Source organism: Helianthus annuus, chromosome 15, assembly GCF_002127325.2.
Source record: "Helianthus annuus cultivar XRQ/B chromosome 15, HanXRQr2.0-SUNRISE, whole genome shotgun sequence".
Taxonomy (NCBI): domain Eukaryota; kingdom Viridiplantae; phylum Streptophyta; class Magnoliopsida; order Asterales; family Asteraceae; genus Helianthus; species Helianthus annuus.
Window position 1 is genome coordinate 49,539,567 of NC_035447.2, and position 27,532 is coordinate 49,567,098.

At 40.1% G+C, this 27,532-nt stretch overlaps 1 protein-coding gene across 4 annotated transcripts; it reads right to left on the minus strand.

Moving 5' to 3' along the window:
* Positions 1–19,258: 19,258 nt before the first annotated feature.
* Positions 19,259–24,403, minus strand: LOC110911590 (translocase of chloroplast 120, chloroplastic). Of its 4 annotated transcripts, XM_022156212.2 has the most exons (5): positions 24,250–24,403; positions 23,850–24,024; positions 23,722–23,795; positions 19,673–23,635; positions 19,259–19,564 (listed from the first exon to the last, which is right to left on the minus strand). In XM_022156212.2, exons 2-4 carry the CDS (start codon positions 23,968–23,970, stop codon positions 19,763–19,765), a joined length of 4,068 nt encoding a protein of 1,355 aa, XP_022011904.1. In that variant the 5' UTR covers positions 23,971–24,024; positions 24,250–24,403; the 3' UTR covers positions 19,259–19,564; positions 19,673–19,762. The 4 variants fall into 4 exon arrangements, with proteins under 4 accessions (XP_022011904.1, XP_022011903.1, XP_022011901.1 ...); XM_022156211.2 differs by having other exon boundaries at positions 19,712–23,635; positions 23,722–24,024; XM_022156209.2 differs by having other exon boundaries at positions 23,722–24,024.
* Positions 24,404–27,532: the final 3,129 nt, after the last annotated feature.

The window sequence follows — 27,532 nt, forward strand, 5'->3', positions numbered from 1 at the left end:
TACAACAAGAATGTCAGGATAAGGAAGTTCCAAGTCGGAGATATGGTGTTGAGAAAAGCATTTCAAAATACTATCAATCCTGCTGACGGGAAGCTAGCACCAAAATGGGAAGGTCCTTACTTGATTGAAGCTGAAGCAGGAAAGGGGGCATACAGGTTGCTAACCATGGAAGGAAACTTGTTACCAAGAGCCTGGAATGCTGTTCACTTAAAGAAATATTTCATGTGAACATGATCCTTCCTGCATGTGATCCTTACATTGAAGTATCCTTGAAGGATCCTGGAGATATCGGTGATCCTTACTCCGGTAATATGCTTATCCTAAAACTATTGCATTTTCTTACTTTTTGCCTAAGGATAAGGATCATGTATCCTTCATCCTCTACTCACAAACCATTTGAGTTATGATAGTTCAGGTATCTTCAGCAAATCGTCAAAGATCTCCAAAAGCACCACAGATCCTTGGGTACAACCCCAGTTATCCTTGGGATTATCCCCAGTTTCCGCCAGCAGCGCACGATGATCCTGGTATAGTTCACGTCTTTGGGACCAGTACCCACTTTCGGGGCTGACAACCTCATCGTACTGGCTATATTTAGGATCCTACGTATAATGGTGGACGCATCATACATCCGTTCCTAAGGTTTCTAACGTTTTCACGTTAGCTAAGGTTTTGACATTTTCATGTCACTAAGTTTGGATAGTTGCCAGAAAGGGCCATACTCCAGTTTACATACGATCCTTTGGGCTTGTCCCCAGTTATCCTATGGGCTTGTCCCCAGTGATCCTCTGGGATCATCCCCAGTTATCCTATGGGCTTGTCCCCAGTGATCCTCTGGGATCATCCCCAGTTATCCTATGGGCTTGTCCCCAGTGATCCTCTGGGATCATTCTCAGTTATCCTTTGGGCACGTCCCCAGTTACTAATTTATCTTTTACATTGGCTTAGTCCCAAGTTATATCTCACTTTTCAGGTTCTGGAAGTCTAAACATATAAAGGGTCCTTAATCCTTATTAACTATCAAAGTCTTATCTATGATTATCTTGATTGAAGGTTAGGATCCTAACGTGGATCCTCAGGTATGACCCTTGACTATTTTTTATACTCTTTATCCTAACCAACCCTTATACTTTGACAACCGAACCTATGATCCTTGAACTAAAACTCTTTGAGAATTTTCATTTGAGGATATTTGATCTAGGATCATATCCTAAGTTTATTAAACACTTTTTCAACTCTTGTTATTTTAACAAACACAGCAATTGAGAAATAAGAGGATTATTGAAGGATAACAACACAAGATAAGCCAGAAAAGTTAAGTTATATTATTAAACAAAAGGATCATTAACCCTTTCAAAAGATTGTCAAAATTGCCAACCCACATTTCTACCAGCAAAACGTGGCCCGTCCACATGGGTTGGCAAAGGGTGTCCATTGTCTATGCGGTCTTAGCATTTTGCAGGAAATAAAAGCGGCAGGATCACAAAGGCTTCATCCCCCAAACAGAGGATCCCTCCACCTTTTGTAATCCTACCCATTGTTCGAAGGATCCAGGATCCTTAACCCTAAAAACTATTGTTCGAAGATTACAGACCATAATTGTTTCAAACATCAACAACCTCAAAAAACCACTACCAATCCTAAAAAATTGGGCTCCGGCCTAGTCTCGAAATATCCATCATCGCCCAATCATGCAGCCTACACCTTCGCTGCTTCATCACCACCAGCATCTCCACCTTGATCCTTCTCAGCATCACCACCTTCCAGCATGGGGATCTCCTCAGCCTCATCCTCGTCCTCCAGGTCTGCCAACCTTGCCTTCCAACCCTCAACATCCCACGAGCTTTTGTCAAAGGTAGGATCCCGAGCCTCCTCGGCCATCTGAAGTTGTATCTTATACATAGCAATTGCCGCGGACACCTTAGCATCTTGGGTGATCTCCTGCTTCTCGTTATCCATATCGATCAACCTCTGAGCAGCCTCAGCCTTCATGACCCGGAGTTCCTTCTCAAGATCTCCTATCTTGAGATCCTTTAACACACCCATTTGCTGGAGATCGGCAATTTGGCTCTCCTGGTCCTCAACATGGCCCAGATAGGTCTCAATCTCGGCAAGTTTCTGCAACAGGAGAAAAAAGATAAGCTTAGGATCAGATGATCCTCAAGAAAAGCAGAATATACAAACAGGATATGTGAGACGGATAACCAACAGGGGCAGTGATCCTTACCTCATTCACGTAGTCGAGGAATTGCTGACGGAGGAGGGGAAATCCTTGGAGATCTTCAGAGGTTTTCCTCTTTTTTCCCTTGCCCCGGATAGATGCTTTGGGAGCTGATGCTGAAGGACTGGCAGCAGGAGCCTTCTTCTTCTTTGAAGATGTGACATTGGCAAGATCACTTATCCCAAATATGGAGGCAGATTTAACAGACCTGGCAGATTTTCCAGCACCTACACAATTCAAAAACAAGATAAGTTCCCTTATTAAATTAAATACTTTTACATAAAACTTACTTTTTATGAGGATACTTACTTGACATTGTGGCAGATGCAGAGGATATCTCTTGAGAATCTTGGATAGTGATTTGGAAGCTTCTAACTTCAGGATCAAGCTTTTTAAAAGCTAACACTCTCTCTTTTGCAGCAGGGGTTAATTTCAGACGAGCAATGGAAATAGCTGCATAAAAGACAAAGGAAAAAAGACATCAGCGATCCTCATCATATGAGACAGGATTGATAGTGATCCTTCGAGGATCCTCTACCCTACCATGAGTGGCCCATTCCTTGGGCAAATCCTTCCCATCCGGGATTGAATCCCTCTTAACAAAGAAAAACCGACGTTTCCAGTTGGTATCATTCTTAGTAACTTTGAAGATTGGGTGATCCTCCCCAGCTTTCCGTTTCAACAAATATCGGTGAGAACCGAAGGTGGTGAGATCGTAAAACTCAGCTAACTCCGCCATCCCCAGATCAATCCCTTCCTGCTCGATGATCCTCTCGAAGGTATAAAGAACCCTCCAGATCATCGGCATAGCTTGGATGTAAGAGATGCCGGTTAAGGAAAAGAAAGACTGGGTAAAGTCTGGAAAAGGATACGAGTACCCTATAGCAAACGGGGTAGCAGGAAAAGCCACCCAGACATCCGAGATATAGTCGCTCAAAGCAGTAGGATCAAAGGATTTAAAAACGGCATTCGCCGGAAAGCAGTGACGAATTTTGTCTACGTAAGCATCACTAAAGCAACACCTCTCCGTAGGAGAATCCTTGATAATCCCCTGGCTGTTTAAGGGACTATCCTTCTTGGAATCCTTGTGTGGAGAATTCCGGAGCAACATGTTTTGTGACGGAATAGAAACAGAGACGGAGTAGAAAAAACAGAGTAAAGAAAAGGAAGAAGGGAAAGAGAGAAGAAGAGGATACCTGAACAACCTTCGGTGCAGAATATAAGGGGAGTGTATCCCGAATTTAAATACAAACTGATCCTCACCCTATCTCCTATTTATAATCATGATCTGCAGGATTGTCACATCTCTGACGTAATGATCACAACGGCTAGTCCGAGCATAACGGCTAGTTTCTTGGAGTCGCCCGTTAGAGATAAGATCGAAACAAAATATAACTCGTCTATTTACAATTAACTCCTTATATTTTGGGGGCAATTGTTAGGGCTGGATTTTTATAGGTGATCCTTACACATGATCCTAACCAGTGATCCTTGTTTCTTTGGCAGACAGTGATCCTCAGCAGAACTTCAGGATCAGGATCATGGGACATTATGGTGATCCTCATACTAACGGCCACTTCCGCTTAATACAATGTTGTTTTGCAGGAACATCTAGCAGGATATGCTCTAAAGACCATGATCCAGGGACGCGTCTTCACAAATATGGCAAGAGCTAAATCAGAGATAGACGTTGCACAGGATATGGAAACATGGCTTGATTCATGGGCAGCAATTTAGGCTAGATTATCTTTATTTCTAAAGGGGTAATGAGCTGATATCTAGTCATTTTACCAAAAATAGGTCACCCACACATGTATAAATACCACTCTTCCTCATTCGGAAGAACACACACGACATACGACACAACTCTCAAACACTTAGACACTCAGTGATCCTTGTACTCAGCTCATTATCATCCAAAGTTGTAATCATATTTTTGTTATATTGAAGTTGGTGATCGGTAGTTGCCATCACCCGAGGTTTTTTATGCCGGAGATCATTCATTGATCAAGGGCTTTTTCCTCGTATAAATCATTGTGTCTTTGCATCTTTATCACAGAAGTGATCCTTTACTTTCATAATTAACCAAGCATCATACCCCGTTTTCATAAAGTTTGGTTACATTATCCTTGTGTGATTTTTGACCAAAACAATATAGTTGGCAAGCTTCCTAAAGCACCTGGTGGAAAAGTATTTATGCTTGCCATGACTGACTATTTTTCCAAATGGATAGAAGCTGAAGCCTTCGCTCAAGTCAGGGAAAAGGAAGTCATATCCTTCATTAAGAGAAACATTATAACTAGATTTGGCATTCCCTCTGAAATTGTATGTGATAATGGTTCCCAATTCATTGGAAGCGGAACCACTAACTTTTGTGACAGTTGGGGAATCAAGATGATAACATCAACACCAGTTCATCCACAAGCCAATGGTCAAGCAGAATCATCCAACAAGATCATCATCAACAATCTGAAGAAGAAGCTAGGATCCAAGAAGGGGAAATGGGCAGAGGAGTTACCTTATGTGCTATGGGCTGATAGAACAACTCCCAAGAATGCCACTGGTCAAACACCTTTCTCTTTAGTATTTGGGGCAGAGGCAGTGATCCCAACAGAAATGGTGATCCCAACTGCTAGAACAAGTGCTCGTGATCCTGAAGAAAATGCTACAATTCTAGCTCAGGATTTGGATACTATTGAAGAAATCAGGGATCTAGCTAGGATAAGGATGGCAAGCTACCAACAAAGAGTGGCTGGTGCCTACAACAAAAATGTCAGATTAAGGAAATTTCAAGTCAGAGATATGGTGTTGAGAAAAGCATTTCAAAATACTATCAATCCTGCTGACGGGAAGTTAGCACCAAAATGGGAAGGTCCCTACTTGATTGAAGCTGAAGCAGGAAAGGGGGCATACAGGTTGCTAACCATGGAAGGAAACTTGTTGCCAAGAACCTGGTATGTTGTTCACTTAAAGAAATATTTCATGTGAACATGATCCTCCATGCACGTGATCCTTACATTGAAGTATCCTTAAAGGATCCCGGTGATATCAGTGATCCTTACTCTGGTAATATGCTTATCCTAGAAACTATTGCATTTTCTTACTTTTTACCTAAGGATAAGGATCATGTATCCTTCATCCTCTACTCACGAAACATTTGAGTTATGATAAATTCAGGTATCTTCAGCATATCGTCAAAGATCTTCAAAAGCACCGCAGATCCTTGGGTCCAACCCCAGTTATCCTTGGGATTATCCCCAGTTTCCGCCAGCAGCGCACGACGATCCTGATATAGTTCACGTCTTTGGGACCAGTACCCACTTCCGGGGCTGACAACCTCATCGTACTGACTATATTTAGGATCCTACGTATAATGGTAGACGTACCATACATCCGTTCCTAAGGTTTCTAACGTTTTCACGTTAGCTAAGGTTTTGACATTTTCATGTCACTAAGTTTGGATAGTCGCCAGAAAGGGCCATACTCCAATTTACATACGATCCTTTGGGCTTGTCCCCAGTTATCCTTTGGGCTTGTCCCCAGTTATCCTTTGGGCTTGTCCCCAGTGATCCTCCGGGATCATCCTCAGTTATCCTTTGGGCATGTCCCCAGCTACTAATTTATCTTTTACATTGGCTTAGTCCCAAGATACGTTCCATTTTTCAGGTTCTCGAAGTTAAACAAATAAGGATCCTTAATCCTTATCATCCATTAAAGTTTTACTTATGGTTGTCCCGATTAAAGGTTATGATCCTAACTTGGATCCTCAGGTATGATCCTTAACTATTTTTTAATTTCATTATTCATTTGAATAACCTTTGGACCTTGACGACTGAACCTATGATCCTTAAAATAAACTACCTTGAAAATTTTCGATTATAGGATATTTGATCCAGGATCATATCCTAAAATGCCTTGAACATGGTTTGCTTAACTATTGTTACAAATATATTTCTAAAACAATTGGAAACTAAAAAGATAAATACAGGATAACAACACAGGATAAGCCAGAAAGATTAAGGTTATATTATTAAAAGGATCTTTAACCCTTGCAAAAAGTTGTCAAAATTGCCAACCCACGTTTCTACCAGCAAAACGTGGCCCGTCCACATGGGTTGGCAAAGGGTGTCCATTGTCTTTGCGGTCTTAGCAGGTGCAGGAAAGTAAAAGCGGCAGGATCACAAAGGCTTCATCCCCCAAACAGAGGATCCCTCCACCTTTTGTAATCCTACCTATTGTTCAAAGGATCCAGGATCCTTAACCCTAAGAAACTATTGTTCAGAGATTACAGACCATAATTGTTTCAAACCATCAACAACCACAAAAAACCACTACCAAACCTAAAAAATTGGGCTCCGGCCTAGTCAAAAATATCCATCATCGCCCAATCCAGCAGCTCACACCTCTGCTGCTCCATCACCACCAGCATCTCCACCTTGATCCTTCTCAGCATCACCACCTTCCAGCATGGGGATCTCCTCAGCCTCATCCTCGTCCTCCAGGTCCGCCAGCCTTGCCTTCCATCCTTCAACGTCCCACGAGCTTTTGTCAAAGGTAGGATCCTGAGCCTCCTCAGCCATCTGAAGTTGTATCTTGTACATAGCAATTGCCGCGGAGACCTTGGCATCTTGGGTGATCTCCTGCTTCTCGTTATCCATATCAATCAACCTCTGAGCAGCCTCATCCTTCGTGGCCCGGAGTTCCTTCTCAAGATCTGCTATCTTGAGATCCTTAAGCACGCCCATTTGTTGAAGGTCGGCAATCTGGCTCTCTTGATCCTCAACATGGCCAAGATAGGTCTCGATCTCGGCAAGTTTCTGCAAAGAGGGAAATAAGGTAAGTTCAGAACCGGATGATCCTCAAAGAAACAGGATACACAAACAGGATATCCGAAACGGATAACCAACAGGGGCAGTGATCCTTACCTCATTCACGTAGTCAAGGAATTGCTGACGGAGGAGGGGAAATCCTTGGAGATCTTCAGAGGTTTTCCTCTTTTTTCCCTTGCCCCGGATAGGTGCCTTGGGGGCTGAAACTGAAGGACTGGCAGCAGGAGCCTTCTTCCTCGAAGACTTGACGTTGGTGAGATCATCTATCCCAAATTTAGAAGCAGATTTGACAGACCTGGCAGACTTTCCAGCACCTACACAATCAAAAAACAAGATAAGTTGCTTTATTAATCAAACAATCCTACATATAATTTATTTTCTATAAGGATACTTACTTGACATAGTGGCAGATGCAGAGGACACTTCTTGAGAATCTTGGACGGTGACTTGGAAACTTCTGACTTCAGGATTAAGCTTTTTAAAAGCTAGGACTCTCTCTTTTGCAGCAGGGCTTAATTTCAAATGAGCAATGGATATAGCTGCACAAGAGATAAAAAGAGATATTAGTGATCCTCATTATATGAGACAGGGCTGATAGTGATCCTTCGAGGATCCTCTATCCTACCATGAGTGGCCCATTCCTTGGGCAGATCCTTCCCATCTGGGATGGATCCCTCCTAACAAAGAAAAAGCGACGCTTCCAGTTTGTATCGTTCTTAGTGACCTTGAAGACAGGATGATCCTCCCCGGCTTTCCGTTTCAACAAATACCGGTGAGAACCAAATGTGGTGAGATCGTAAAACTCAGCTAACTCCGCCATCCCCAGATCAATCCCTTCCTGCTCGATGATCCTCTCAAAGGTATACAGAACCCTCCAGATCATCGGCATAGCTTGGATATATGAGATGCCGGTTAAGGAAAAGAAAGATTGGGTGAACGATGGAAAAGGATATGAATACCCTATGGTGAATGGAGTAGCAGGAAAAGCCACCCAGGTATTCGAAACAGAGTCACTCAAAGCGGTAGGCGTGAAGGACTTAAAAACAGCATTCGCCGGAAAGCAATGACGAATTTTGTCTATGTGAACATCAGTAAAGCAGCACCTCTCCGTAGGAGAATCCTTGATAATCCCCTGGCTTTTTAAGGGACTATCCTTCTTGGAATCCTTGTGTGGAGAATTCCGGAGCAACATATTTGTGACGGGACGGAAACAGAGTAGGAGCAGAAAACAGAGCAAAGAGAAAAAAAGAGAGAAAGAGAAGAATACCTGATCAATCTTCGGTGCAGAATATAAAGGGAGTGTATCTTGAATTTAAATACAAACTGATCCTCACCCTATCTCCTATTTATAATCATGATCTGCAGGGATTGTCACATCTGTGACGTAACGATCGCAACGGCTAGTCCGGGTGTAACGGCTAGTTTCTTGGAGTCACCCGTTAGAGATAAGATCGAAACAAAATATAACTCGTCTATTTACAATTAACTCCTTATATTTTGGGGGCAATTGTTAGGGCTGGATTTTTATTATAGGTGATCCTTATATGTGATCCTAACCAGTGATCCTTGTTTCCTTGGCAGACAGTGATCCTCAGCAGGACTTCAGGATCAGGATCATGGGACATTATAGTGATCCTCATACTAACGGCCACTTCCACTTAATACAATATTGTTTTGCAGGAACATCTAGCAGGATACGCTCTAGGCATCATGATCAAGGGACGCGTCTTCACAATTATGGCAAGAGCTTAATTGAAGATAGACGTTGCACAGGATATGGAAACTTGGCTTGATTTATGGGCGGCTATTTAGGCTAGATTGTATCTCATTTCTAAAGGGGTAATGAGCTGAATATTAGTTTAGCTACCTAAAATAGGTCACCTACATACGTATAAATACCACTCTTCCTCATTCGGAAGAACAGACACGACACACAACACAATTCTCACACGCTTAGACACTCGAAACTATAGTGATCCTTGTACTCAGCTCATTATCATCCGAAGTTGTAACTATATTTTTCTTATATTGAAGTTGGTGATCGGTAGTTGCCATCACCCGAGGTTTTTTATGCCGGAGATCATACATTGATCAAGGGCTTTTTCCTCGTATAAATCATTGTGTCTTTGCATATTTCTCATAAAAGTGATCCTTTACTTTTATAATTAACCAAGCATCATACCCCGTTTACATAAAGTTTGGTTCCATTATCCTTGTGTGATTTTTGACCAAAACAAAGATCATCATCAACAATCTGAAGAAGAAGCTAGGATCCAAGAAGGGGAAATGGGCAGAGGAGTTACCTTATGTGCTATGGGCTGATAGGACAACTCCCAAGAATGCCACTGGTCAAACACCTTTCTCTTTAGTATTTGGGGCAGAAGCAGTGATCCCAACAGAAACGGTGATCCCAACTGCTAGAACAAGTGCTCGTGATCCTGAAGAAAATGCTACAATCCTAGCTCAGGATTTGGATACTATTGAGGAAATCAGGGATCTAGCTAGGATAAGGATGGCAAGCTACCAACAAAAAATGGCTGGTGCCTACAACAAAAATGTCAGAATAAGGAAGTTCCAAGTCGGAGATATGGTGTTAAGAAAAGCATTTCAAAATACTATCAATCCTGCCGACGGGAAGTTAGCACCAAAATGGGAAGGTCCCTACTTGATTGAAGCTGAAGCAGGAAAGGGGGCATACAGGTTGCTAACCATGGAAGGAAACTTGTTACCAAGAGCCTGGAATGCTGTTCACTTAAAGAAATATTTCATGTGAACATGATCCTTCATGCATATGATCCTTACATCAAAGTATCCTTGAAGGATCCCGGTGATATCAGTGATCCTTACTCTGGTAATATGCTTATCCTAGAAACTATTACATTTTCTTACTTTTTACCTAAGGATGAGGATCACGAATCCCTCATCCTCTTCTCACGAACCATTTGAGTTATGTTAGTTCAGGTATCCTCCGCATATCGTCAAAGATCTTCGAAAGCACCGCAAGTCTTTGGGTCCAACCCCAGTTATCCTTGGGATTATCCCCAGTTTTCGCCAGTAGCGCACGATGATCCTGGTATAGTTCACGTCTTTGGGACCAGTACCCACTTCCGGGGCTGACAACCTCATCGCACTGGCTATACCCAGGATCCTCCGTATAATGGTAGACGTACCATACATCCGTTCCTAAGGTTTCTAACGTTTTCACGTTAGCTAAGGTTTTGACATTTTCATGTCACTAAGTTTGGATAGTCGCCAGTAAGGGCCATACTCCAGTTTACATACGATCCTTTGGGCTTGTCCCCAGTTATCCTTTGGGCTTGTCCCCAGTTATCCTTTGGGCTTGTCCCCAGTGATCCTCCGGGATCATTCTCAGTTATCCTTTGGGCATGTCCCCAGTTACTAATTTATTTCTTACATTGGCTTAGTCTCAAATTGTGCTTCGTTTTTCAGGATTGTCAAAGATAAAACACATAAGGATCCTTAATCCTTATTATCTAGTAAAATCTTATCTACGACTGTCTCGGTTGAAGGTTAGGATCCTAACTTGGATCCTCAGGTATGATCCTTGACTATTTTGATTATACTCATTATCCTAACCAACCCTTATACTTTGACAACCAAACCTATGGTCCTTGAACTAAAATACTTTGAATATTTTCAATATCAGGATATTTGATCTAGGATCATATTCTAAATTTATTAAATATATTTTTTCAACTCTTGCCACTTTAACAAATATACTACAAAAACAACTAAGAAACAAGAAGATAAGGATAACAACACGAGATAAGCCAGAAAAGTTAAAGTTATATTATTAAACAAAAGGATCATTAACCCTTTCAAGAAAGTTGTCAAAATTGCCAACCCACATTTCTACCAGCAAAACGTGGCCCGTCCACATGGGTTGGCAAAGGGTGTCCATTGTCTATGCGGTCTTAGCATTGTGCAGGAAATTAAAAGCGGCAGGATCACAAAGGTTTCCTCCCCCAAACAGAGGATCCCTCCACCTTTTGTAATCCTACCTATTGTTCAAAGGATCCAGGATCCTTAACCCTAAGAAACTATTGTTCAGAGATTACAGACCATAATTGTTTCAAACCATCAACAACCACAAAAAACCACTACCAAACCTAAAAAATTGGGCTCCGGCCTAGTCAAAAATATCCATCATCGCCCAATCCAGCAGCTCACACCTCTGCTGCTCCATCACCACCAGCATCTCCACCTTGATCCTTCTCAGCATCACCACCTTCCAGCATGGGGATCTCCTCAGCCTCATCCTCGTCCTCCAGGTCCGCCAGCCTTGCCTTCCAACCTTCAACGTCCCACGAGCTTTTGTCAAAGGTAGGATCCTGAGCCTCCTCAGCCATCTGAAGTTGTATCTTGTACATAGCAATTGCCGCGGAGACCTTGGCATCTTGGGTGATCTCCTGCTTCTCGTTATCCATATCAATCAACCTCTGAGCAGCCTCATCCTTCGTGGCCCGGAGTTCCTTCTCAAGATCTGCTATCTTGAGATCCTTAAGCACGCCCATTTGTTGAAGGTCGGCAATCTGGCTCTCTTGATCCTCAACATGGCCAAGATAGGTCTCGATCTCGGCAAGTTTCTGCAAAGAGGGAAATAAGGTAAGTTCAGAACCGGATGATCCTCAAAGAAACAGGATACACAAACAGGATATCCGAAACGGATAACCAACAGGGGCAGTGATCCTTACCTCATTCACGTAGTCAAGGAATTGCTGACGGAGGAGGGGAAATCCTTGGAGATCTTCAGAGGTTTTCCTCTTTTTTCCCTTGCCCCGGATAGGTGCCTTGGGGGCTGAAACTGAAGGACTGGCAGCAGGAGCCTTCTTCCTCGAAGACTTGACGTTGGTGAGATCATCTATCCCAAATTTAGAAGCAGATTTGACAGACTTGGCAGACTTTCCAGCACCTACACAATCAAAAAACAAGATAAGTTGCTTTATTAATCAAACAATCCTACATATAATTTATTTTCTATAAGGATACTTACTTGACATAGTGGCAGATGCAGAGGACACTTCTTGAGAATCTTGGACGGTGACTTGGAAACTTCTGACTTCAGGATTAAGCTTTTTAAAAGCTAGGACTCTCTCTTTTGCAGCAGGGCTTAATTTCAGATGAGCAATGGATATAGCTGCACAAGAGATAAAAAGAGATATTAGTGATCCTCATTATATGAGACAGGGCTGATAGTGATCCTTCGAGGATCCTCTATCCTACCATGAGTCGCCCATTCCTTGGGCAGATCCTTCCCATCTGGGATGGAATCCCTCCTAACAAAGAAAAAGCGACGCTTCCAGTTTGTATCGTTCTTAGTGACCTTGAAGACAGGATGATCCTCCCCGGCTTTCCGTTTCAACAAATACCGGTGAGAACCAAATGTGGTGAGATCGTAAAACTCAGCTAACTCCGCCATCCCCAGATCAATCCCTTCCTGCTCGATGATCCTCTCAAAGGTATACAGAACCCTCCAGATCATCGGCATAGCTTGGATAGATGAGATGCCGGTTAAGGAAAAGAAAGATTGGGTGAACGATGGAAAAGGATATGAATACCCTATGGTGAATGGAGTAGCAGGAAAAGCCACCCAGGTATTCGAAACAGAGTCACTCAGAGCGGTAGGCGTGAAGGACTTAAAAACAGCATTCGCCGGAAAGCAATGACGAATTTTGTCTATGTGAACATCAGTAAAGCAGCACCTCTCCGTAGGAGAATCCTTGATAATCCCCTGGCTTTTTAAGGGACTATCCTTCTTGGAATCCTTGTGTGGAGAATTCCGGAGCAACATATTTGTGACGGGACGGAAACAGAGTAGGAGCAGAAAACAGAGCAAAGAGAAAAAAAGAGAGAAAGAGAAGAATACCTGATCAATCTTCGGTGCAGAATATAAAGGGAGTGTATCTTGAATTTAAATACAAACTGATCCTCACCCTATCTCCTATTTATAATCATGATCTGCAGGGATTGTCACATCTGTGACGTAACGATCGCAACGGCTAGTCCGGGTGTAACGGCTAGTTTCTTGGAGTCACCCGTTAGAGATAAGATCGAAACAAAATATAACTCGTCTATTTACAATTAACTCCTTATATTTTGGGGGCAATTGTTAGGGCTGGATTTTTATTATAGGTGATCCTTATATATGATCCTAACCAGTGATCCTTGTTTCCTTGGCAGACAGTGATCCTCAGCAGGACTTCAGGATCAGGATCATGGGACATTATAGTGATCCTCATACTAACGGCCACTTCCACTTAATACAATATTGTTTTGCAGGAACATCTAGCAGGATACGCTCTAGGCATCATGATCAAGGGACGCGTCTTCACAATTATGGCAAGAGCTTAATTGAAGATAGACGTTGCACAGGATATGGAAACTTGGCTTGATTTATGGGCGGCTATTTAGGCTAGATTGTATCTCATTTCTAAAGGGGTAATGAGCTGAATATTAGTTTAGCTACCTAAAATAGGTCACCTACACACGTATAAATACCACTCTTCCTCATTCGGAAGAACACACACGACATACAACGCAACTCTCACACACTTAGACACTCGAAACGATAGTGATCCTTGTACTCAGCTCATTATCATCCGAAGTTGTAACTATTTTGTTCTTATATTGAAGTTTGGTGATCGGTAGTTGCCATCACCCGAGGTTTTTTATGCCGGAGATCATATATTGATCAAGGGCTTTTTCCTCGTATAAATCATTGTGTCTTTGCATATTTCTCACAGAAGTGATCCTTTACTTTCATAATTAACCAAGCATCATACCCCGTTTACATAAAGTTTGGTTACATTATCCTTGTGTGATTTTTGACCAAAACACTAACATTGATTTTAAAAATAATAATCATCTATTTCTTTTAAAGATTCTACAAAAAAAAAAAAAAAAAAAAAAAAAAAACTATTATTCTTTTAATCAGTATGTTTTAATATTTTGAACCTTTATATATTTTTTCATTTGGACACATATCACTTTGTGGTACTTTTTGTTAGGGCATGGATTCTATTAAAAGTCTCGATCATGTATCTTGAGATGTTGCCTGGATTACTTATCCTTAGCAGATGGTGCAGAGAGTCTGAGGATCAATGATCTTTATTATTATTTATCTCTCATATTAAATAATAATAATAATAATAATAATAAACAAAAACAATAGATAAGAATAAATATATTTTTTCCTATATATAATTTAAACACAATTTTAAATGGAAAGCGTTAACTATGTTTTAGCTAACATTGATTTTAAATATAATAATCATCTATTTCTTTTGTAGATTCTACAAAAAAAAAAAAATACTATTATTCTTTTAATCAGCATGTTTTAATATTTTGAACCTTTATATATTTTTTCATTTGAACACATATCACTTTGTGGTAGTTTTTATTAGGGCATAGGTTCTATTAAAAGTCTGGATCATGTATCTTGAGATGTTGTCTGGATTACTTATCAACTTCAAATCGTACTCATTTATCCAAATTTTATTTTCAAATTAAAATTAATATGATGATTATCTTTAGTTATGAGAAATATTAATTTAATAACAAAAATTAATTCTTACTAATAATCAATAATGAGCAAGTATAGATAATTAAACCATTAACTTTTGGGTACACTTTAAAATATTCATAGATTAAAATCTTTCTTTTCGTATTCAATATCAATACCCAAAAATCCAGATCCAAATACAAACAAAACATATTATCCTTTTCTTTTTACCTTGCGTACTCTTTCTTATACACGGGTTGAGAAAAATAAATATAGTTAACATATGATGCAAATTATAATATATGATGCAAAATGATAATGATACTAACAACAACAACAATATTAATAAAAGTATTTTATGTGGTTTGGTAGATAATTTATGAGAACACATTTATCACACTTCATGATAGCCTTAGGTTATAAGCCGATTATCTTTTATGTAGTTTTATTTGTGTAACATCCTGATGTTAGAACTACATATTACTAATAATACATTTACCACGGAGGTAATAATAATAAAATCATGAATGAATTATTTATTGTTAATGTTATTATTTTTAACTATGAGAAATTATATTAAATAACTTATTAATCAACCCAAAATTTTTAAATAGTATTAACCTAATTTATAAAATAATAAAAAATTCATTTTGATTTAGAAAGATTTTTTTAACAATAGATAAACTCGTGTAATACACAAGATTTTTAAAGATATAACATTTTTTTATTATTTGTTATATAAAATTAAATTTATTCAACCCGTACAATACACAGAGTTTTTTTTTTAAATATAACTTTTTTTATTATTTAGTATATAAAATTACATTTCTTCCACCCGTGAATACACAGGGTTTTTTTTTTAATATAACTTTTTATTGTTTGGTATATAAAATTACTTTTATTCAACCTGCACAATACGCGAGGTTCTTACAGATATAATTTGTTATTATTTAATATATAAAATTATATTTACTCAACACGAATAATAAATTACATTTATTAAACCCGTGTAATACACGGGGTTCTAACCTAGTAAATTAATATACGCGACATGATTAAAGAAACGTTTTATTAAGAGTGATAATATTTATATATGTCGTAAAATTTGATAAATTTTATAGCGGGAATTTGTTGAATTAATATACCAGATAGATTATTTCATATTTTAACTTATGCAACTGTGGCAAGCAAACTGTAATATGTGTGAACTCGTCTCTCTTAACTAATCATTTATGATTATTGACGTCTTGCGCATAATAATTTTGTCATGTATATAAATGTGTTGTACAATGTACAAAACTATCATTGTCTGAATATAACACTATTGTTGGAATCAGTTATATCTGGTGGTGGAGTTGTGGAGATATTCATTGTGATCGTCATCGTTGCTACCACCGATCACTGCTACCAACTGTTGTTCGACACTTACACCACCACAAACGTTGCTAGCACCATTTTGACACTACGACACCGTTACCACCTGTTGGTCAACGCTTTTGCCACCACAAACGTCGCCATTACCCCCTCTGCTCCTGCTATCGGCCGACACCTCCACCGTCACCTTTGGCAACAATGGTGTTGCATACGTTAACACCACTACCACCCTACCTCCACAACCACTTTGAGGGGCAACAATGAATCGGTTATCTTAGTGGTGTTCTATAGCTGACCGGTTTCATTACTCATTACCCATCATGATTATCCACATAAGTATTGGGTACACTCATCATCGATCTTAGATGATTAAATCATTAAAAGTTACCTATTAAGATGTTCATTACTTGAAACCGATTATAAATGCAATTGAAATATTGATTTAAAATATTATATACTCAACTATATCGCCTAATACCATTAATGGTTGTATATACCATATGGTATAAATATATATAACATAAATTTTTCAGTTGTCATGTAACAAAATGGTATAAATATGTACAACATAAACTTGTCAGTTGTCATGTAACAAATAATATAATTGTTCATAAATAATCACACTTATTAACCCTCCCAGTTTGACATATCTAATAAATAGTTGAGGTGTCATTGTTCCTACATCAAGAAGAAAGGTATGGTTTGTCCCATCTAACCAATTAACATTTTAGCCACATTATCATGTGGAAGTTTTTTGATAGATTGCAATATACTTGGAAAAGGGTCAAAATACAACTATCCACATTATGTCACCCCCCAAAAAATATCTATGATATTTTTATTGGACCAGCTGGTTAGAGGTTGTACATATATATTAGTCATGTTCATAAATATTATAACGAGTAAATTGCCAAAATTGTCCCTGAGGTTTAGCCATGTTTGTCAGTTTCATCCAAAACAACTAACCATCACTAGTGCTCTAGTGGTGACCACGGGTATTTAAGTTCCACTTATGGTGGGTCCGGGTGAGTTTTCCCCTCAAGGTCTCAAGTTCAAGTCTTGGTGATAGGGGTTTCTCATTGAAGGGTTTAAATTGGGGATCTATTGTGCGAGGGGGCTCTCTAGCGCGGACCCGGTTAAGACAACGTATGCTAGACCTCCCGACATTCGCGAATAATTCACACATTTCAAAAAAAATCCAAAACAACTTTTTTATACCATATTTCCCTTCATTTTTGGGCTAACTTGCCATTTTCATCCGAACGTCTAACTTTTTTGTCAAAATCGTCTCTGAGGTTTGGGATTTCTTACTATTTTCATTCATAAATCTGCCAAAAAATAACCCAAATTAGACATTTGGGTGAAAATGACAAAAAAACCCAAAGGTGAAGGACAATATAGTACAAAAAAAGTTGTTTTGTATGAAACTGACAAACACGCTCAAACCTCAGGGACGATTTTAGCAATTTACTCTATTATAATTAGTAAGTATTTGATTATAAGAGAAAAATATACTCATTTTTCATTAAAAGAAATAAATGCAAACTAACATATTCCTAATCTACTCGTATTAATTACAAATACTTGTATCTTACAGGATTTGATAGAGAGAAGATAAGACACCTTACCACCACACCATATCCCTTATAGGATAGAGAGAAGATAAGACACCTAACCATCACACCATATCTCTTAGAAACACTATTTGCTAAGAGGTGAAGACAAATTAAAACCCCAACAGGAAAACCGAAAACTTGAAAACCCAAGTATCCGTTATACGTCTTGAATTTTCGGGTGTTAGGAGTTTCCCTTCAAGTTTGGTTTTTTCTATCATCCCTAAAATTTTCTCAACCAACATCTTCTGTGCTTCAACATAATGTGAGCTGGTTTAATTTGACTAATAATCACACTTGTAAATCACACAAAAGTTTCATACTTTTAGTCACCCTTTTGGCAACCACATGCAACACTGCCCAATTCAGCATAAACTTGTAAGCCAAACAGATTTTTCAAACTACAAAAAGACTGAATCATATTAAGACCCTTGCGAGTCACGTACTCAACATATGTAGAATACAATAACTAAAGTCGGTCCAGACTCCACATTCTAACCATGGTTTTGGGGGATTCAGGTTGCCTGCAGCCTGCTCTTAGGAATCATATTAAGACCCTTGCGAGTCACGTGTTTTGTTTGTAGCACATGAACTAATATCATAGCTAGACAATTGTTTTCTTGATACGGTTTAATTATATATTTATGAAAATATGTGATATTTAAATTATGAAACTTTCAAAAATTAAGTTCATTGTATATTCTAGAAACCCCCCCCCCCCCCCACCCCACCACCACACACAGGTTTTCTAAATATTTAAATATAATTAATTATACTCTTATATATTTAGTTGTGTATAAAAGTAATTCATTAATTTTAATAATATGATAGTAAAAAGTGAAACTATACAGGCAAGAGATCAAATACAAATAGCCTTATCGTATAAAACGTACGAAAGGCATGAAAAGGTAAAAAAACGCCTTGACATTTTTGTAATTATTTACTCGTACAGTTATTATCAAAATTACCCTACAAATGATCTTGTAGGGTCATGTCATCTTGTAGGGTAATTTTGAGCTTGTAGGGTAGTTTGGTAGAGTATCATAATTACTCTACAAATGATAATGTAGAATAATTTTGATCTTGTAGGGTAATTTTGATCCTGTAGGGTAATTATGAGTAAAATAATTACAAAAATGTCACCACGTTTTTTACCTTTTCATATCTTTCGTATGTTTTATACAATAAGGCTATTTGTATAGTATTTTTACCCTACATATAAAAGGTGGTGATTACTTGAAAATGGAAGAATATTTGTCAAGGACAACGAATTGCTCGGGAACTTGATATTTGTAAACCATAAATAAATTGATGGTGTGACATGTGATAACCACACTAATGGTGTGACATGTGATTAAAACGTTTGTGGACATTTACAGGAATAAATGCTCTAAAAGGAAGACGTTCATCTTGATTGAAAGTAGTTGGTTTCAAGATTCATCACCATCTCCCTCCACGAATAACTAAAGATTTACATGCCCCCACATTGTTTCTTAGGTGCTTAACAATGAATGAAAGAAACACGCACAATATTTAGCGGAAAAGATAATAATAAACGTATATGATTACATAGTTGCCTTATATATGAACGATTGCATTAACATGATATGATTTAACATATTGCTCCAAGAATTTGAGTTTCTCACATTTTATCCAACATCTTATATAGTTATGTGCGTCAATATATACCCAAACCATAAACTTGTAAGCCAAACAGATTTTTCAAAGTAGAAAAAGAGTCATGTTCACTGAACCAAATTAAGACCTTTGTGAGTCACATACTCATCATACGTATAATACAATAACTAAACCCGCCCCCATTCTAAACCAGAACATCTCTATACCGAGAAGAAAATTAAACACAAAACGAAAATAAAAAAGAAAACCAGCATCATGGTGATTTGCTTCAAATCTAGCTCTACCACTACAGCCTTTTGTGCATTTAACTACTCTTCCCAAAACATTACCGCCTTCTTTTCGCTATATATTTCAAGATCGGCCCAACCTGCAAGAAACCATATCATGTTAACGAAATAGTTCATAAAACACAGATTGCTAAAATTCAAAAAAGATAGAACCCATTATAAAGCAAGTGCATGAAAGTTCTACTCACATATTGATCATCAAAAGATTACACTCCTGCAGCATATACAGTTATACACCACATTTAACTTTCTTCAATCTTGAACCCAAAAGTATCCGATTAATACGCTGAATCTCGATCTTGATAATAACCCAATAGCTTACTGACAAGTGGAACTAAAGCGGTTAACGCGATTTGAAGCTGTTCCGAGCTATTCAAACGAACGCTAACTTGTCCAGAGCCCTTGTTATTTAAATTAACGCGGCCGATCAGATTAGTAAACCGACCGATAGGAATCTGAGACTGCGCGTTCCATCCAAGCGCCAGATCACCATGCCAATCCATAACTGAAAGACCAATAGTCGACAAAAACCGACCCAAAGGATAATCTTTATCTCTTAATGTAGCCTCCAAACTGCCGCCATAAGCAACATCACCACGGCCTATTACCGCTCCACCAGCCACCACCAACTGCCCGCGTTTATTAATCATTAACTTGTCCTCGAATTTCACACCACCGGTTAACGAATCACCAAAGTAAGTAGCGGAAATACCAGCTGACGCTTTGTTTTTTCTGTAGTTAATGAACCGAGTTTCGCTTCTTAGCGTATAAGACAACTCTTTTCCAACAGTCTGCATATCGAATGCTACAGTGGTTGAGTTTGATTTCCCGTGTTTTAACGCACTTGATACCTCCATTTGGAGATTAGCATCTTTTTTATCTTTGGTGATCTGACCGGAAAACGACACGGGTATCTTGTCTTTGACCGCAAGCAAGTGTTCTACGTTGATTCCTTCATATCCGACATCATGGTCCCAACCGTGTGGGTCAAGTACCGGTCTAGTGAGCCACTGGTTAGCCGTATCGAGAGCTCGGTACCGATGAGTAGGATTATCGGCATCAAACGAAGTAGGTAAAGTCATATCCTGAACAGCAACAGGAACCGTTGCAGCACCACTACTGTCTTCCTCTACGTTATTATTATCGGTAATATCGCTCGGATAATTCTTCGCTTCTTCAGCCATTTTCTTCATCATTTTTCTTCGTTTCTTCTCTTCCTTCAATTGTTTCTTCATGAAGAGTTTTTCCCTGTATTCCAATTCATCGTAATACGCTTTCTTCTGTGCTTTACTAAGCTTTGACAGTTGGGAATTCGTCAATCGTTTAAACGGCGGTAACTCGTCGTATTCCGACGATTCTTCATCAGACGACTCGTCGATGTCATCATCACCGTCTTCATCATCATCACCAAACTGCTCCTGAGGTAACTTCAGCTGCGGTCTCGACTGAAGAAGATTCGAAAGAATATACGGTAAAGGCGGTGCTCGGGTTCTAGCCGCAAACGGTTTGCCAGGTGGCGAGTCTTGCAACTTTAACAGCATATTCGCCTCAACGAGAATCTTCGAAGCAAAAGAAAGTAGTAACAAATGCGGTTTCCACACTTGACCGTTTGGCAAAACCCTTTGACCGGCAGGATTCGTTCGACAAGCCGAATGATTCTCCACTAACGAAACAGGGTTCATGAGCCGCATATCACCCGCAGCCTGCCGAATGGCTTGCTGGACCACATGGGACCGTTGTGTCACAAACATGTCGTAACTAGTAGCAGTACCGTTTGCCCCTTCAGGAGGAGCCGATGCAGCGTGTGTCAGAACCACAATAGCGTTAAACCATATAGACTGACCGAATATATCGGTTATAGTTCTCAAAAGAGGCATGTCACCGGAATCTCGACTCTGCATGTCCAACCGGTCAAGATACAAAACGATATCGGGAGGTGATTTTTGGATAAACCGTTTAACCGAGTGAAGAATTTTCTCGTTTTTCCTCTGATCGGCCCAAGAAGGAAGAAGGCCTGGTGTGTCGATAACACGAACCTTAATACCCTGAACGGTTCCGACAACGTCTTGAACTTTCTTTGTTCCGTGTTGAAACGCACTGGTTTCAAACTTAACCTCGTCGAATATCGAATTAATCGTTGCACTTTTCCCGACCCCTGTTTTCCCAAGAACCATGATGGTGCATGAGAACTCAAGCGGTTCTTGACCCGCTGCTTCCAACTGCTCAGCCATGGCACTAGCACGCTCGAAGCTAAAAGCTGCAACACGGCCCGCATTACTGCCTCTTATCTGTTCAGCTAACCCCAACCTATACAAGACCTGAGCCACAACAACGTTGTGAGGAGTCTGCCCGAGCCTACGGGCAAGTCTCAGAAACTTGACCCGAATCATCTGGAGCTTTTCACGGGTGTCGTCGTTTTCATCAGCTTCCCCGTTTGTTGGTTCCTCAATCACTTGGTTTTGCAGAGAAGCGGTTCCGCTTCGTTGAGATTGCACCACACGGTGAGCCGGTTCCAGCAGTGGTGCACCACTGCCAAGACCAGCAGGGCGAGTTGATGTTGTAGATGGAGCCGCGACGGGTGCCGGTGCAGTAGTTGGTTTGGAATTAGGAATCGGAGATTGGTTAGGTTTTGAATCATGTTTGGGAGTTGCGGATTTGGATGTGGATAAAGAGACGCCTACAACGGGCCTCGATTCAGGCTCTTTCTTCACCGGCATATCTTGTTTAGCTTCATGATTTTCCGGGTGTGATTTGGAATTATGAATCGGAGATTGATTAGGGTTTGAATCATGTTTGGGAGTTGCAGATTTGGGTGCGGATAAAGAGACACCTATAACGGGCCTCGATTCTGGTTCTTTCTTCACCGGCATATCTTGTTTCACTTCATGATTTTCCAGGTTTGATTTGGAACTATAACCCGGAGATTGATTAGGGTTTGAATCATGTTTAGGAGTTGCGGATTTGTGTGTGGATAAAGAGACGCCTATAACAGGCCTCGATTCTGGTTCTTTCTTCTCCGGCATATCGTGTTTCAGTTCACGATTTTCCGGTTCACTTTTTTCAACTTCGGGAATTGCTGTTCTTTCCACGCGGCTATCAGGCTCACCAACGGCTGACGTACTTCCTTCTTTTGCTTTTTTATCATCTTGATCTCCTGAAGATGAATCATATTTGGGAGTTGCAGATTCGTGTGTGGATATAGAGACACCTATAACAGGACTCGATTCTGGTTCTTTCTTCTCCGGCATATCTTTTTTCACTTCATGATTTTCCGGCTCACTTTTTTCAACTTCGGGAATTGCTGTTTTTTCATTAATGGCTGAAGTGCTTCCTTCTTTCACTTTTTTATCATCTTGATGCTCTGACAATGGATCAAAAGTTTTCGGTTCCTCCTCTTGAACGTGTTCGACTGTTGATCCGTTTTGCACATTAAGCAAGTTATTATTTGAAGTTTCAAACTTTTCCTTCAGTTTAACATTGTCGTCATCTTTACTTTCAGTGACCAGCGTATCTTTTTCATTTACATCTCCGTTTGCTTCAACTCCTATCTCACCATCTAGCTGTATTTCGCAACTAACAGAATCTCCATTAACACCGTCCTCACGAATCACTGTTTCATCCGAATCAACATGGTCTGAAACTCCATTTTCAGAAGCTTCTAAGACTAAAGTAACTGGCTTTTTGTTAACGTCTTTAACGTCTTCCAATACATCCGCATTAGATACATGTCCAACCTCTTTTATCCCATTGTCTTTAACCCCATTATTTTCCAACATATCCGACTCATCTCTGCTTACATCAATATGAATTTTTTGTTCATCATTTGCACCCGCCCTTTTCGCTTCATCTTTTTCACCACCATCAGTTTCCAATTCACTAGTTTCATCCCCTGCACTCTTATCGGAAGTACTTTCCCCGTCAATTGCCTGCACCGAATCAATCCCTTTTGTCTCACTAAAACCGTCATTCGTAGCTTCACTAGCTTCAAATCCACTCGACTGATTACCGACAGTACTGCCTGATGTAGTTCCCTCCTCGTTAGTTCTCACCTCGGGTTCCTCGAAATCCGTGGGCTCGTTACTTTTGTCGTTTTCGATCACAACAGGTAGCTCCACGGTCGTACTATCAGACATACGTTCCCCTCCGTTCACCTGCACATATCCACCAATTAATCAAATAACATCCTAAATTATCCCCAATCAAATTCAAAACAAACAAACAACCTAAATAAGAATACCTCCAAAGATACAACCTCCTCAACAGGATCAACCGACGCCTTTTCCACAACTGTTTCAGTCTCACCATTTTCATCTACCACCACTTGTCCCTCATCAACAGGATCACCACCATTTTCTTCTTTTTCATCTTTTCTACCATCAACACTTCCTTCCACCTCGACCGTTACCGACACGCTCTCCGCACCACCATTACCATCTCCCACCACATCTTTATCAAAGTCCTCCACCTTATGTTCACCATTTTCCATCACTAACCCTAAATAGTAATATATCCAACAATATATCCCCAAAAACCTGGATCCCTAAAAACTCGCAATTCAAAAACCCTAAATCAGCAAAAAAAAAATCATAACTTTTCAATCAACCAGATATAATCAAACATACTCAATTTATATCAACAAGATCCATATGCAACAAACGAACCAAACAGATGAAAACTAAAACTAGAACTAGAACTAAAAACTAGGGTTTAACGGATCAAACAGATAATAATCAAACATAGATGGTAGAAAATTAAAGAATGATACCTGATGGTGTATAGATTGACGTTGAGGATAAGAAAAGGGGGAAAAAATTAGTAGAATTGAAACACACACTTATGTTGCGAGATATATGTATTGCTATTGCTATATCTACGCACACACCTAACCAGTTTGGTTTGTTTCGAGGGGGTAGTGGATCCGACGGTGGAGAATGCTTGATCAGATTATGGGAGAGTCATGGTGACGACGTATATAAAAGACAATATGGTATTTAACCTTTTTCTCGTGTTTCTATATATTTGTTAATTAAAGTTTATGGGATCTTACTCCATTTTGACATATTGTTTTTATGTAACTTATTTTTGTTAGAGATTTGTATGGTCTAGAAAAGTAGAGGATAGTTAAAATAATCGAATTTGGGGATTTTATGTTTCTGATATAAGGAATGATTCGTAATTGGTTTGGGGATTTTATGTTTATGATACAAGGAATGATTCGTAATTGGTGCTAAAAGCAGGTGAATGAAGGTGAGGAGTAGGATTTTCAAAATTACTCGCCGTTCAATCGGAAAACCGGAAAAGCTTGAAAAATGCTCGTTCAATTTTTTGCTTGGTTGTAAATGACCTGATCGATTCGGTTTATAAACGAGTCAAGCATGAGCAAAGGTCTACTCAATTGGCTCGAATAATTTATTAACATATATACACACACAAATATACAATTATGTTTATACATAGTATACTAGCCCAATGTCCAAATTAGCCTAATAAAAAATCGTAAGTAGCCGAAATGTCCAATGCTCGGGTACACGCAAGTCTCATACATCCTATGCGCTAATTCTTTAAGTGGCGCTACAACTTGAGAACCTACAAAATTCCCACCTATATCATTCTCTGCCCTAATTCGATTTCAAGTCTCGCCTATCTCTTCTTATGTTCATCAGATTCTGCCTCATCCTTAGACAACCAGTTCATTCTTTGCTCTAGAGAGTAGGATTGTCCAAATTACTCGTACCTAACTCGACGTCCGCTCGAAAAAAATTAATGCTCGAAGAACGCTTGTTCGATTTTATGTTCAGTTGTAAAAGAGTTGATTGGATCAGTTCGGTTTGTAAACGAGCCTAGCACGGGCAAAGATTCGCTCGGTTCGGTTTGTGAACTACCCTAGTGAGGAGTGATAATAGAGGAGATGGTGTTTGTGGTCAGTTTGGGAACTGTAGTATTGATGGTGGCAGCGAAAGAAGGAGATGGAGTTGTGATTTTGAGCTTGAACGACAGTTGAACGAAAAGGAGAGGGGATAACTATGGGCGCTCCTCAAAGATGTAAGCCCGAGTGTTAAAGGTAAAGGGGAATGTTATGTGAGGCGAGAAAGAAGGAAAAGACTCGTCTGTACACATGTAAATATTTAGATTAGTAATGTTTCAATCAGAAGGTTCTAGGGACCTTAAGTGTGATTTTCTAAAATAGTAATTTAAAAGATATATGCATTTAAAAGCTCTTAAATGACATGCAACATTTAACTTCTTAAGTTCTTGTAGTAGCCATGTATATGTAAAATGTAATCTAGTGGAAGCTACTAGAGATATTGAGGTGATTGATAAAGTATAGTTTTGAACAATCTATTGGTTCATTTGACTGCATAATGGCGTGTTTAGTGTTTCGTGAAAAGAATTTGGTTATACCCAATTATTTTTTAATGTTCATTTTTCTAAAAGATTAACATTATCAAACTTAAGCAAAGTGCTACAATCATTTAAAGCTAATACATGAGGCTTGGTTAGAATATAGATATGAAGGGGTATAGTCCCAAAAAACTGCGCAGACCATTTAGGTCACGCGTTGGACCATACTCCTTACTCAATAAACTGATTAATCCACAGGCACCGTGCGGGCTACTTAGGTAAAACCTGAGCTCCGCGCGAGGCCCAAATAAGAGGTAACATTAGTTTCACACTTAACATCTTGGATAAGAGCCCTAAACTCCTACAACCTCGTGCTGGCTAGTTGTGCACACAACAAAGGTCGCGCGAGAGTTACGGCGCAGGGCCACTGCAGGAAGTACCAAAGGTACGGCGCAGGGCCACTGCAGGAAGTACCAAAGGTACGAGTGGCAGAAGAGCAAGCCAATCAACATCCAACATGTTGTACTATATCGTGCTCCACGATTAACGATCGTGCATGAGACCAAAGGTACACAAGGACGCCTACGTGGCACCAATCAGAGGGCGGCGACAACTGCCCCATGATCTCCACTCACCTGCTGATACTAGAAGGGCGACAGGGACGACAACCTGGACACGTGGCTCTAATCAAGGTGCGCCAGCACCGAAGATCTTCTAGAAGCCACTAACGGTCGATACCAGTGAGACAAAGCGGATATTCCTTGTTGTTGCCTCCCGGCCAAAGGCCCATCAGCCCATCTCCTCCTACACCACTCCGGCTATAAATAGGGACCTCCATACTCAGGTTAAATATTCTGCTTACTCAAATCTTACTCTTAACACACACTTATTTTCCTCGAAGCAGTTACTTATTCTCACGCCGGAGCCTGGTTAACAGGGAAACCCCCATATTCCCCTCTTAACGAGCCAACGGTTTTGCTGTTTTGCAGGAAGGATCGCCACACACAAGCTCAGGAAGAATCAAGAAGATTAACCCTTATGTTTGAAACATAAACCCAACTACTAAACCTTAAAATTAGTTCCGTGTTTCTTCATTGGCGCCCACCGATTTTTATAATCACTTCATCTCCTATTTTCTGAGCTTTTCTGTTCTCTTGGTCATGGCTGGTCAAGGAATACCTGATTTCGGCTTCGGTACACACTCTCAAGTGGGCAGGGGGAGGACAACTCGCACGTCCAAACCCACCCAACTGACGAGTTAATCGAAGGCGAAGCAACCAACACTGGGGGACTCTCCGCGAGCATCACGCAGATCACTCAAACGGGTACCCCAATGAGTAATGTTGTTGGACCCTCAAACTCAGCTCCAGCTCCAAACCCGAACATTTCGGCATTATTAGGGCTACCAGAAGGCGAAACCTTAGCCTCTTGGTATGCTAAACAGATTGCTACTATCAATGCGGCTTACCAGTCATTGAGCGCACAACAAGCAAATTTGCAAGCGGAACCATCGTTGATGACACCCCCTGGACCAGCACAGGGTGCGCGCCCACAACAAAACCTTCAAGGGCAGCTCAGTAGACCTCCCCCTCAGAGAAGACCAAGCGTACATGACACGCGCGATACATATGGGGAGACAGGAAGTTACTATGATCATCCATCCAACTTGCAACAAAGGCGCCCAATGCATAGCCGGCTAGGCCCGC

What these genes read in the sequence shown, in the direction of transcription:
- LOC110911590 (XM_022156211.2), bottom strand. Translation starts at nt 23,970, where the DNA reads ATGGAAAATGGTGAACATAAGGTGGAGGACTTTGATAAAGATGTGGTG. An exon ending in AGGAGGTTGTATCTTTGGAG is followed by an intron (nt 23,636 to 23,721) that starts GTATTCTTATTT and finishes GGATATGTGCAG; the next exon opens with GTGAACGGAGGGGAACGTAT.